General features: G+C 36.4%; 1 protein-coding gene across 4 annotated transcripts in view; it reads right to left on the reverse strand.

Annotated features, from left to right (window-relative positions):
- ITSN2 (intersectin 2) overlaps nucleotides 1–14,697 on the reverse strand; it is a 160,032-nt gene that overhangs the window by 67,192 nt on the left and 78,143 nt on the right. For all 4 annotated transcript variants that reach the window (XM_068563921.1, XM_068563920.1, XM_068563922.1 and 1 more), the window contains exons 17-20: nucleotides 13,243–13,379; nucleotides 9,476–9,612; nucleotides 8,330–8,427; nucleotides 69–238 (exon numbers count right to left, since the gene is read on the reverse strand). In XM_068563921.1, the coding sequence (XP_068420022.1) occupies nucleotides 69–238; nucleotides 8,330–8,427; nucleotides 9,476–9,612; nucleotides 13,243–13,379 (542 nt within the window). The remainder of the gene's footprint in view (nucleotides 1–68; nucleotides 239–8,329; nucleotides 8,428–9,475; nucleotides 9,613–13,242; nucleotides 13,380–14,697) is intronic.

The following is a 14,697-nucleotide window of genomic DNA, read 5'->3' on the forward strand; positions in this document are numbered from 1 at the left end:
ACAAATACATATTAGGTGTTCACACATTTGCAGAGACGTGTAAACTCCATTATTAGCTAAAAACTTACTCAGAAGTTGAGGTAGCAGATAAAGACACTGTAGGAGGAAGTAAGGCCTTCTTAGGCGACACAGATTTTTCAGACGTTATTTTTTCTACATAGTTGCATGGAAACCAGCCAAAATTTCCTTGAAAACTACCATAAAGCCAACCAGGTTCTCCTACGGTCTTTTCATCAACCTATGGAAACAAAAAGTAGGGTTAACAGTGGTTAGAAAGCCACTTATTTACAAAGGAAAGAGATGCAGACCACCGTCCAGCAGCCTAATTTTCAGAATTAAGTCCGTCTAACTAAACAGCTAAAGCACTTTCTACGGTAGATTATTATCTCTAATGACAGACAAGGTGCCTTTTTAAATTTAAATTTTTAATTTTATCCAAGTTAATACACAAAAATAGTTTACATTCCTATCAGAGTCTTTTTGAACTCTCTAGGAGAAATAGAAAACTTTTTCTGAATACTATTTTCCAACTGGTAAAACACAGAGGTAATTTATAGCTTCATTTCTTCTCCCAGACATTTCCCTCCTACAGTCTGGCATCCTCTGTCCTCACAGCACCCCTTCTTCCGCTTCTTGGTCCTCTTTCCTTTAAACACTGCTGATACCTCAAGTTTTATCACTGTCTCTCTTACTTCATACTATACACTTCTGGAAGAGGCCCACTCACTTCTATAGTGATCAGTTCTTTATACGATATATTTGCAGAACTGACTTCTTTTTTCTAATGGGATAAGCCTGTACTTTCAACTACTTCCCAGATATCTTCAACTGGATGATCCACAGGAACTTCCAACTCAAGTCTAAGATTGAACTTGTTTTCTTCCCCAGTCTACTCCTCCTAAATTCCTGTATCTCTGTTATTCTTACCATCAAAGACTCAGTCATTCTAAATAAAAAAATCTTTGGATAGGGAGGGTGGGAGGGAGAGAGATGCAAGAGGGAAGAGATATGGGGACATATGTATAACTGATTCACTTTGTTATAAAGCAGAAACTAACACACCATTGTAAAGCAATTATACTCCAATAAATATGTTAAAAAAAAAACAACTTTGGCTCTTACCTCTCTTACACTTCCATATCCAAACTGTGTTGATTTTGCTTCTAAAAGCTCTTTCGAATTTTTTTTTTTTTTTCAACCCTACCCTCCTAACCTACTTCAGGCTTTTTTCATTTCACACCTAGACTACTGTAATCTTTACTCATCCTTCAAGATTCTGTTAACTGCCCCCAACCTAGGTCATATCTCATACATACTGTCATGAGATAGCATGCATTATCATACTGTGTGATTCTTTATTTACATGTATCTCTTCCATTTGTCTGTGAGCCTTTTAATTGATACTCATTGTCCAGCATAATACATATTTGCTTAATTCATTGAATAAATATGCCAACTATGTCTCTGTTCTCCACTCCATTTTCTACACTTTTCAGATAACCTTTCTAAAATAGATTTGACAGTGTTTTATCTATCAAAATCATGTAGAATTTGTATGGTGATTCCATATCCATTAAGATTTTTAAAAACACTTTTTCTGAGGTATAATTAGCATATTATAAATTTCACATTTAAGGTATTAAATTTGATAAGTTTTGACATATGTATACAGTTGTGAAAAATCACACAACCAAGATAATAAACATATCTATCACCCCAAAATGTCTCCTTTTGCTCTACTGAAAGCACGCCCTCCCACTCCTCCACTTGACCCACACCCCATCTCCAGGAAAACACTGGTCTGCTTTTTGTCATTATAAATTAGTTTGCATGTTCTAGAACTTTATATAAATAAAATCACACAATATACATCCCTTTCTGGGGGGTCTGACTTTTACTCGGCCTATCATTTATTATTATTTTGAGATCCATCCATGTTGTAGTGAACGTGAATAGTTCATTTCATTTTATTGCTGAGTAATATAACATTGTACGATGTACCACAATTTGTCTATCTGTTTACCTACTGATGGAAGATTGAATTGTTTCCAGTTTCTGGCTATTACAAATAAAGCTGCTATAAACATTTGTCTTTGTATGGACATATGCTTTCAATTCTCTCGAGTAAAGATCTAGGAGTGAGAGGGCTGGCTCATATGGTAGATGCATGTTTAACTTATTTTATTGATAATAATGACTTTATTGAGATATAATTCACCATACAATCCTCCCACTTAAAGTACACAAATCAATGGATTTTAGTATATTCACTTATGCAACCATTATCACAATCAATTATAGAACCTTCTCTATGAAAAAGAAACCTTGTACTACGTTGTATCTAAGAGTCTAAGAAATCCTTGAGCAGCCCAAAGTTGTAAGGATTTTCTCCAATGTCTTTTTCTAGAAGTTCTACAGTTCTAGGTTTTACATTTCAGGATTTACCTCTGATCTATTTTGAGTTAACTTTCATATATGTTGTAAGGAATAAATCAAAATTCATTTTTGTGCATATGGATATCCAAATGTTCCAATGTCATTTGCTTTTTTGAAAAGACTAGGACTTCCCTGGTGGTGCAGTGGGTAAGAATCCGCCTGCCAATGCAGGGGACACAGGTTCGAGCTCTGGTCCAGGAAGATCTCACATGCTGCAGAGCAACTAAGCCTGTGCACCACAACTGCTGAGCCTGCGCTCTAGAGCCCACGAGCCACAACTACTGAAGCCCGTGCGCCTACAGCCCATGCGCCACAACTACTGAAGCCCGTGCGCCCTAGAGCCCGCGTTCTGCAACAAGAGAAGCCACCGCAATGAGAAGCCCGCGCACCTCAACAAAGAGTAGCCCCCGCTCGCCGCAACTAGAGAAAGCCTGCGCAGCAACAAAGACCCAATGCAGCCAAAAATAAATAAATAAATAAATTTATTTTTTAAAAAAAGACTATCCTTTCTCCACTGAGTTGCCTTTGCACCTTTATAAAAAATCAGTTATATAAATATGCAGGTGTAGATCCATTTATCTATTCTGTTCCACTTGTCTGTTTTCCAATCTAGATACTAATACTACACCATTCTGATTGCTATAACTTTTATAATAAGCTTTATAATCAGGTAGCATAAGATCTCCAACTTTGTTCTTCTTTTTCCAAAGTTGTTTTCGTTATGAATCAGCTTGTAAATTCTATTCTGTTCCACTTGTCTATTTTCCAATCTAGATACTAATACTACACCATCTTGATTGCTATAACTTTTATAATAAGCCTTATAATCAGGTAACATAACATCTCCAACTTTGTTCTTCTTTTTCCAAAGTGGTTTGGTTATGAATCAGCTTGTAAATTTTTACAAAAAAGTGGAGAAGAAGTACTGAGATCTTCCTGAATGGAACACTTGTAGGATAGAGCCTGAGGATTTGCCCAAACTGTTCTCATTTAAGTATTATTTCCTAAGCTCTGTTATTTATCTAAAACAGAGATAATTTAGGGGAAAAAAAAAAAAGATGTTAAAAATATATACATATAATATGTATAAAAACTCTCAATTAAAAAGGGCCACCGTTTTAATACGTCTGATGAACTTAATGTGATTGAGAGACACTGATATTGCTGTTTGTTATCTTGTGCGTGAGACCTATTAGACGTGTGAAAATACTGACCCCTTGGAAAAGAAGTCTGTGTTAATATAATTGTACATTCTATGTTGTCATATGTAGCATATCACGTAGACAACTGTCTGGCTGTACTTGGAAGACTTTTTGAAATCTGATTGCTACTCAATGATTTTCTGTTTTAAAGAGTGTTAAACAGATCACATGTGCAAGTAATAAGGCCAAAAATCTTAACACCAATGTATACAATTAAACCGCATAGCTTATATTCTTAAAAAAAAAAAAAAAGCCTGCCTTGAAACTATAGAACAATTTGAGGAGAATTGCTTTCTTATCAATACGGAGTCCTCCAATCCATAAACATGGTATAGCTTTCCATTTATTTAGGTCTTCCATTCTTCTCAACAATACTTTGTAGTTTTCAGTAAACAGGTCTTGTACATCTTCTGTCAGTTTTATAGCTAAGCATTTCATATTTTTTATGTTACTGTAAATGTTATTTTTAATTTCAATTTCTGAATATTCATTGCTTGTATGTAGAAATACAACTAATTTCTGTATATTGATCTTGTTTCCTACAACTTTGCTAAACTCACTTATTACTTCTAGTAGCTTTTTTTTTCTTTTTAAGATTCTATGGGATTTTCTGCACAATCATGTCTTCTGCAAATTAAATCTTACTTCTCCATTTCCAATCTTGATGTCTTTTATTCTATGCTGAGTCACTGCAGATCCATTACAATTTTTATCCTAGAAGATCCCATCTCTCTAGTTTTAAGCTCTTCAAAGTTCAAACTTCTTAGTGTAGAATTCAAGGCCTCTGAAATTGTGGTTTCTTTGTCAAGTACCAACTTACCTTTCTAGCTTCATCTCCTAATATTTGTCCCATATTCTAGCCAAATGGTTATGTGACATTCTTTAAACACACCAGGCGCTCACATGCCTCAGTGTTTTTGTTCAAGATATTCCTCCTGGCAGAATTTTGTCGGGTTTAGGGGAAAGAACACAGACTTTGGAGTTAAGAGAACCATGCTTCAGTCTTAGCCATGCCACCTGGCTGGTAATCTGCTGTAAGGTAATGAATATCATCTAAAGCCTCAGTTTGTTCATCCATAAATTTGGGGGGAAAATACCTGCCCAACCTTCCTCCAGGTTATTCTGAGGATTAAATTAAGAATATTTATAAAAGTGCTTAGTAAACTGTAAAGCTCTAAACAAGTATAAAGCATAATACTTTGAGCCCTTTCTCCATCCTACCCTTGGGGAAAATGTTCCCAATGCTATTTGGTTGTGTTACTGCTTCATCTTCTGGGTTCCTATAGCACTTTACTTCTTTAAATGGTTAATCTAAACATACCACATTATATTTTGTACAATTATACATATTTCTTTTTTCTTCCTAAACTTTGCCTTCCTTATTCATTTTTATATATCCCCAGTAGGCACATGGCTAGAAACTCAACAAATGTTAACTTGAATGGACTATTCTAAATTAGATAAACAACAGATTCAAAGTTTAATTAATAACAAATGGACTTATTATCAGGCAACTTCATTTGTGTTTCTGGTAAATAATTCTCATTTCAATGCCATACGTCTGGCTAGTTATTACATCATTAATGAGATATTCAGAAAATCCCTCAATCTAACCTGCTTTGGTTAACTACATAGATAGTATCATAACTATCTAATTACCATAAAATGGTGTTCTGAAATAGAACGAAAGGAACCACTGATAAAATATTATCCTGTAGATCTAGTTAAGACTAGTTTAAAATAGCTAATCCAGAGCACTAAAAATGAAGGCAAGAACATAATAAACCCTGAGGAATATGCAACCTAAACCTGATTTAAATATTTGGTCTAAAGGCAAGGAATCACTGAAAGGTATGAGTACTGGCATTCAAACACTAACTTCCTCCTTTTCTTACAAACTTTTAAAAGCAAAATTTCTTTAATACTATTTCCTAATATTTTCAACCTTCTGAAGAAGAAAAGGCCCAATCATTTATTATTCAGAGTTAGACCAGGTTGGCTCTGTAAGGGGTCAATTTTAACCAATTTCATACCTGTCGCTTATAATTCTAACTGATTTCCAGTTGTCAATTTACATAGAGAGTTAAACTAGAAAATTTTACATAAATTCTCACAGGCCTAGGGAAACTATTACTTCAAAAATAGCATTAACAGATAAGGATAGAAAAATAGGTTGTCATGAAAAATGTTGCCATGGTTCAGTGGAATTTATCATATTTTTCACTTTCACTCAAACCTCCTCTGCCACCTTCATTCGTTAAGTTGACCAGACGTTGCCTCCTATCTTACCAACAATACAGAAGCCCTCAGATTTGACCTCACCTCTACCTCAGCACAAGTTATGATCCCATCCATCCCTTTGTCCAGCCCTCCAATCACAAAGGAAAATGTATCTAGCCCTTCCACCTCCTCCTCTTCCTGTGCTATAGATCCCAAGACCTCCAGATTATCAAGAATCTTCCTCCTCTCCATCCATTGGTCAGAACAGAGAAGTCTGACAGGGAGGCATGAGGTGCCTTCCTGAGTGCTCTGTGTTCTGTATGTTGAAGTGAGTGGTGGTTTCAAAGATCTATACACATGTACAAATTATTTGAGCTGTACACTTATGGTTGTACACTTCACTCAATGTAAATTACATTTTAATTAGAAAAAACACCTCCCTCCATTAGTGATTTACTCTTTCTGGTATGATTAACCCTTTTCCTCTGCAGATCCTTTCTATTATTTAAACTTGCTCAAGCTTCTGTCAAGTTAAAAAACAAAAAACAAAAAACAAGAACAACTTCCCTCAACCCACATTCCTCATTATTTACCACCTTTGCTTCCTCCCCTCTTTCAAAAGTCAAGCTCCTTCAGAGAGTTTCATATATTCATTGTCTCCTCTTCCTCCCTTCCAACTGTTCCTCAACTCACTGAAATCTGGCTTCTTCCCCCACCACTCCACTCAACTAATACTCTTCTCCTCAAGGTTAACAATAACTGTGCTGTTGTTAATCTAATGGTTATTTTTTTAGTACTGTCTTATTTTACGTGTGGACCACTCTTCTCAAATGTCCCTGACACTAAACTCTGTTTTGTTCCTACCTCTAGTCATTCTTTTATGGCTCCCCTTCCTCTAACAATCCCTTCCATGCCCGTGTTTTTCAGGGAATGCATCCTCAGTCATCTTCCCCCTTCTTTATTACACCCTTGGATGAGCTCTGCCACAGTCGTCTTCAATAACCGTCACAACACACTGATGACATACAAACTGGCCTCTAGATATCTCTGGATATCCAACTGCTGCCTAGAAATCTGAAACTCATCCCAAACTGAACTCATTATAATTCCCACTTAAATTTCCTCCTTCTAATCTTCCTCTCTTAATGAATGAACACCATTATTAACCAAGCTGTCCAAATCAGGTATCTGGTAGTAACTCATGACTCATCCTTTACATCAAAGATTCGGCAGAGAACACAAGCACTCAAGAAACTCCAGCTAACATTATGTTCCTGCTGTCACTACCACCAGACTGGCTCTCTGACTGTGGGAGACGTCTGCTCTAAAGCTGGTAGCAGTCTACACTCTTCCTTCCTCTACTTCTTTAGGATGTCTGTCTTTCTCATTAAACTATAAACTCACTAAGAGCAGAGACTGTCTTGTTCACTATATCCCTAGCCTATCATAGCTCCCAACAAGTATTTGCTGAAACAAATAAAAGATATAACCAAAAATATAAGTAAGCTCTTGACCAAACATGCCCAGAGCTAGGCTACATTGCTTCATTCTTGGACACTACCTCATCATCACCAAGTAGAAGAGGAGGAACGGCAGGGCCAGAAGCCTGTGGACTCAAGCTCCTCAGCTGAGGAGCAGCTATGGCACTGTCAGTGTGGCAATGGCAACAGAAGGATGTGTAGCTGGGGATTGTCTTGAGCATTTGAATAGATGGTTCTGGTAAACCCTATTCCAAGTATCATTAAACATTTGCTACCTAACTGATAAAATACACCAAACTGGTGACAGTGCAGGTTAAAAAAGAAAACAGACACTGGCTAGGTATTCTAGGTAATACTGCCTTTATTTACTAAGAAGAAAACTGAAGCCAGGATTAAAATTGAAGTCGGTATGCTTCTAAAGCCTGTATTCTTTCCAGTAAATCACATAGCTCTGTCAAAATGCTATTCCCTGCATCTTCTCTTATTCATCCATTCTACATGGTTTGTGATTATACAATAAATATCTTTTTGTTCCAAGGAACAAGGGTCTGCATCTAGTTAGAGCTACAGAACTTAACTCCTTCAACTCTTTTAATGGTTGCCAGAAAATAACCAGTTCCCCCAAATTTCATTGGTAATTTATCAAAATAACAAAATATCACCTTTTATGACATAAAGCAGTATGGCAGAGTGGAAAGAACACTGGATTTGGAAATCAAAAGACATGTACTTGCACCCCATATTGGGAGTGTGGCAGTGTGCTGCTGACAGTTACAACTTGTGTTAACTCTTCCTACCTAGAATATGGCAGTAATAATAACTGTCCTATGCAGCTCTGCGGTATGTCGTAAGAACCAAATGAGGTAATGCTTAAGATATATTTTTAAAATGGTAAATCACTATATAATAGTATACTCAATATTATTATGGAAAGTAATATAGTACATCGCATTCAGCTTATTCATGAGAAAAAAAGATTTTGTTTCCTACCTGTATTATATCCCCAGAATTAAAACTCATTTCGTCATGGTTCCTTGCTTCAAAGCAATATAATGCTCTGTAATTTACCAAAGCACGGGCTGGCTCACCTAAAGAGAAGATAATTGTCATTATTTGCTTCTTTCATATATACACATTTTTGCTATGACTCAATAAAGAGCTTGAAAAGAAAAAAACTGAGCATCAAACAGTATCATGAAAATCCATTTAATATAGGCTTGTTAGAATTTAAATATTTTCAATAGTCACAGAATCAATATAAAAACAAACAAGGATATTCGTCTGAAGTAGGAGTCAGTAAAACAAAGAGATGGCTTGCAGGGTGTGCCATGCCCATGGATGAGGGAAGGTGGGGTGGTAATTGAGGTGTGTCAAGTGGAGGGAGACTAAGTTGCAAGAGGCTTAATTTGATCTGAGAGGTCAGAATATCACAGGGAAGAAGAGCACAAAAGGGAGGTCACAGACAGAAGGTTAGTCAGTAAACAGGGTTGACTACAGATGTATCAGGATGGTTCCAAAAAAAAAAGACAGTACAAGAGTTTACAAGTGTACTAGACAATAGATGAAAGATATTTTACTTTGCTCATTTGTAGAATAAATGCTTTAACTTAGAAAATTTACAACACATTGTATCATTAATAAGGATTCAAAGGTTTGTGCATTCAGAAGAAATACAATAATATTTAAAGTATTTTGGGAACGCCCTCTGGGGTGTATCAAAAACAATGTATATCTTTTGAGAAAATTTCAGTGTGCAAAGACTTAAAACTTTACTGTTGCTTCATTAAAATAAACAGTTTAGTTACACGGGTGGAATAAAATATTTTAAACTATTTACTTCAATTATGAAAACTGTGTCAGGGTTTATGCACTGTTAGTGACGCCTATATTCTTTTCTTTGTGTTGCTTTAAGATTTCTACCCTCAGTCTGTTTTTTTTTTTTCCCTCAGTCTGTTTTAATAAACCCACGAACTTCTCATCCAAGTTTAATTTAGAAAAAGGTCTTTTCTGACTCTGATTAGCATTCATTTTAATTTTCTTCTTTTTTTGAACCTCATCAGAGTCTATTTTTTTCTTGTTGCTTTTGTTGCTCTGTTTCAGAAAAATCAAATCAATTGTTTTCATCCTTATCCTTACTTTGTTTCTCCTCAGCTTTCCACTCCACTTCTTGAACTTTTTCTTGTGTTCTTTCTTCTTGGAGTCGCTTTTGTTTTTCTTCTTCCTCCTTTCTAAGATTTTCTTTCCATAAGTTTTCTTTTCCTTGTTTTGCTTTCCTTTACATGAAAGAAAAAGAGTTTGCATAATGTCCTCAATTTTTTTTTTATGCAACATAAAAATGTAATAGAAGATTTTGTTCCTGACAAACTAAAGAAAAATTATGTTTTTCTTATATGTTTAAATTTAATCTTAGGGACTTCCCTGGTGGCGCAGTGGATGAGAATCCGCCTGCCAATGCAGGGGACACAGGTTCGAGCCCTGGGCCAGGAAGATCCCACATGCAGCGGAGCAACTAAGCCCGTGTGCCACAACTACTGAGCCTGCGAGCCACAACTACTGAGCCCATGGGCCACAACTACTGAAGCTCACGCACCCTAGAGCCTGTGCGCCACAACTACTGAGCCCATGCACCACAACTACTGAAACCTGTGTGCTCTAGGGCGCACGTGTTGCAACTACTGAGCCCGTGTGCTGCAACTACTGAAGCCCGTGCGCCTAGAGCCTGTGTTCCGCAACAAGAGAAGCCACCGCAATGAGAAGCCCGCGCACCGCAACGAAGAGTAGCCCCTGCTCGCCGCAACTAGAGAAAGCCCGCATGTAGCAATGAAGACCCAACACAGCCAAAAATAACAAAATTAAAAAAAAAAAAATACAATCTTATATAGTTATATATTTATTCTATATAGCAAAGAGATATTAGTAGGGGGGTGTGGAGAAACCATGGGGATCAGGGTTGAAGGGGAAAACCAATTAATCAATCACTTAATCAAGAGATAAACTAAGCACAAGTAGATGAGCTAGGGAGTATGACTAACAATTTCTCACACTCTCAAATTTCTTCCTGCCAGCCAACCTCCCAAACACAAGAAAAATGTGGAAAAAAAATTGTAATGGAACTATTCAGAAAACAAATCTAAAAATTATATGTGAATTTCCTTCCCTTCTCTCCAGATTCTTCACAAGGACTGCTGTCAAACTCTTATTCCCACTATCCTAGCTAATCCCTGTTTTCGGGGTTTAGTCATTGCTGTGAAAATAGGAAATGCTGCTGGACAGATTATCTACTTCTTATATTATCATTTAAAAGTCTTTTTCATTTGTTAGATTTTAGATAATAGAGCATTTTTCCTCTATAGGTCCATACTTCTGTACATGTTTCTATGACATTTGATATAGCTGCAGCTTGGTTTCTAGCTGGTCAAGATGGTCTAAGATCAGCTTAGTTGTTTTAGTATTAGAATTAATGCTCACTGGAGTTCTCCTTGCTTATACTTTTTATGATCTTACTGGAGGCAGAGCAGTCACCACTAATAAGCACCTTCTTCAAATCTCAGCACACATTATCAGGGGCTGTGAAGATTGTGACTGGATGCATCCCTAGGATGTGGGGGCATTTATGCCCCACCAAGGTGAAAGTCTTGGCTTAATTCCATATCTCTCTTCCTATAATTCCTGGAGGAATTTGGAAATCCTGGATAATTCCAAAAACTGTAGACCCACTCAGTCATGAACCCTTCCTCCTCATCCCCCAGATGTCTTATAATTCATACTCCTGGTTCATTATCCCACAACTAACTTCCTCTCAACCCTTTGCAAATCCTCCTACACCCTCTATCACTTTGCAGAGTGCTTTCTCTAGCACTTTCCGTAACTGACATCCAGCTCTCCTTTGAGAGGCATGCTTCTCTTGCAGTCCTTAAGCAATTCCAACCAATATTCCCTTTCCCAGTTCTCAGTAACTTTCCCTGACACTCTCCCACGCCTAGGATGACCCAACCTACCTTTATTTAAATTCCCATAGCATTATAAACACCACTATCAGAGTACCTGCCACATATTTACTGGGATAGAGAAAAGACTAGAGAGTTAAGAGAATAAAAAATTAAATTTTGGTAAAGTTTCTATGTGCGTGTTTGTGGATGAGAAACTGGTCCACGGCCAGAAGATGCTTCAGAAGTTGGACAAAGAGGTCACATCTACAATGTGAAAATCTGACTATTACCAATAGCTTGGGACGAGAAGGCAACATACCTGAGCAAATGGCCAAGAAATCAAGATGCAGTACTAACACCCAGCTCTGGACCAATTCTACATGTTCTGATTTCTTCCCTCTACTAAAGCAGGATAATGTGCAAGGACAATGAATAAAATGAAAATGTGTATTACTAATATGGTCTGTTGGCCTGAAAGGAATTGTGAGCAATGATGGAGATATATCAAGATACTTGCATGTGTAAGCAGAAAATTCTTAACTAGCACATGACAGTCTCCATCTCTGTCAATCAAGATTATTTACTACTAATGAATGAAAGAATGAATAAAAGTCGTTTTGAGGATGCTCTTCAGAAGAGTTAAAATAATATTTGTGGAACATTCTGCATGTGACTGGATTTATTTTGATGACTGCCAATTTCTTTGACAACTACTCATTTTACTTTTTAGAAATGGACTTATTATATCTAAGGGAGAGCCCAATAAATTCAAATAGAACTAAAAAAAAAACAAAGAAAGAAAATTCTAACACAGGGACTAGTTGCGCAGCACTGCACAGTTCCCTTGTGCAATGTTAAGTGGCACAAGTTAGGTGGCAAATAAAAGCCTTCTTAATTTGAACTTTACTGTCTCTACATCTATATTATTCTGGTATCTCTTGTTAGGGAATCACAAAAGTAGTAGCAATATTCTTTAGAATAAAGAATATTATAGCCATTTGTTTAGCTGTCTGACTCTCCTACTAGAATTATGAGAAATCTAGGGGCAAGGAGTAACCCAGAGTCTACCTGCATCACAGTCGACAGTGACCACTCAGTAAAAATGTGTTAAAGTGGTTATTCTAAAGCCATTAAGAAAAGAGGCCTGCAATATGGTAATGTGTCTTTCTTGCCTTCCCAGTAACTATTAGCTCTTTCATAGACATTATTGTCTACTCTTCTCCAGGGCAAAGAAATGTTGGTTTGTTGATATTTGTTAACTAATTATAATAATTTCTGACACTAGAGAACTTGGGAGAAACATAGGAACATATTAGAAATAGAATCTTACCGATAGAAAAAAAAATCATGCAAAGTCTCTAAATGAATGGTTCTAAGCTTCAGATACCACAACTGTCTCACTTTTCCTTGCTATAAATGTAGGCAGTTGATATAGCTCAGATATATACAAGGAAGCCTGCATCAACATGGCATTTCTACACTCAGTATTACACTCTATAAAATTAAGTACTTGGTTTTTATGATTTTTCAGGAAACGGTAATGGATTTATTATGGAGAGATAGAAATAATGAGTGCTTATTACCTGCAAAACATTATACTTGGTTCTTTAGTCTTATTTAATTCTGAGTTACTTATAAGGTATGCATTAATGTGTCTATTTTTCAGATGGAAAAACTGAGGTTCCAAAAGGTAAAGTGGCTTAACCAAGATCATCCAGATAGTAAGTGGTAGATCAAGAATTCTAAACCAGGTCTGACTCCAAAGTCTGTATTTTTCACTAATGGAACATAAAATTGGTTACTGTAAACTCAGTCCACAAAAGAAGGACTGAACTTCTAAAATTTAGAATCTAATTAGCATCTTAGGATAATCATTTTATTCCCCTTAATTTTTCATAGTCAAACTAAAAATATGGACAACAAAATTAGACTTCTAATAGCAATATAGTATAATAAGTTTATCAACTATATTACCTTGTAGCCTCGTCTTCTAGTTTCTTTTTCTGTATTAGCTCTGATCTTTTTCTTTCAATTTCCCTCAGTTTGTCACGTTTGATCTTATAAAGTTGTTCAAGGGCTAACTGCTGTGTATTGTAGCTTTCTCTCAGTTCCTAAGGAGAAGATAAAAAGTCAACGTGGCATTGATTTAAATACTTTTGTCTTATGCAAAAATGTGGCAACTGCATTAAAAGATAAAAATCATAAAGCAAGTTAAACTAAAGTAAAAAGATTAAAAGTCTTAAGAAATCTAGATGATTGAAAAATTCTTGAAAAGAGTAAGTATTTAAGGTATGTGGCCACTGAGGACAAATGCATGTTAAAATCATCTGCTTTTATATTAATTCATTTCTAAGGAACATAGAATCTTTCACAAGCCAATTCTTTGATTTAGTACTTCATTTTCAATAAAAAAGCAATCTACTAAAAATACGGGGAAATAATTTGCTTGTTATAACATTTGAAGAGGAATTTTGTTCAGTCGTATTTTTGACACATGTAGTTTAACCAAGTTACCCATAACTTTTACCCAGTAAAATACTGAACTAAACACAGAAGCAATTATTCAATAATTTAATAATTATTCAATATTTATTTAATTTAAATAATAATATATTAAATAATTTAATAACTAAAAATGGAAAAGATAATGTCTACCTAAAACCATGACTAGAATGGGCCAAAATAATGAAAAGTATTCCAAACAGGAATTAAAATAAACAACTGTTTATTGAGCATCTAGCTCTGTGCAAAGTGCTATGAAGATTCACAGCGATCCAACCCAAGGCCGTCTGACTCCCAAGTCTATAGTTCTTGTCTCAAAGTAAATTGCCAAAATCTGGGATATAGATAAGTGTCTTCGCAGAAACTTGTGATTATCTGTTCAGCATTTCCTTTCCCTCTTCTGCTAACAGCACCCTTCCTCCTTTTGGGAAGCTGATTTACCCCCCAATCCCACCCTTCTATGTGGTTTTGATGAGTCTGTCAGATTCAGTGCTCCTCCCACTCCCACCCAAGTGTGGTCACTTATCTAAACAATCACAGCACCTCACCTCCCTGGCAAGAATGACTGGTTCAAAGGATGTGCACATGATCCAGGCTGGGCCACAATCCCTTCCCGGGATTCAGATATATTGAAGAGGGGAGAAAGAAGTCTTTCCTTCACTAAACTCATTAAAATGGGATAAGGTACACCTGGAGCTGCCCCACTTCCTAGTGAGGCCAGCAGGGGTAGGAATGAAGTCAAAACAGGAAAGAGAGAAGCAAAGATTAGAGATAGAGCTGGAGAGAGAGGGAGTGCTGGGGGAACCAAATCTCCAACTTCATTCCTGTGTCTAGGAACTGCCCCGTCTACTGATTCAGTCAGTGGTCTTAGTACTCTTGCAATAACCACTCTTTTCAGCTTAACTATTTTGAACTGAATTTCTTTTA

The sequence above is a fragment of the Eschrichtius robustus genome, chromosome 15, assembly GCF_028021215.1.
Source record: "Eschrichtius robustus isolate mEscRob2 chromosome 15, mEscRob2.pri, whole genome shotgun sequence".
NCBI lineage: Eukaryota > Metazoa > Chordata > Mammalia > Artiodactyla > Eschrichtiidae > Eschrichtius > Eschrichtius robustus.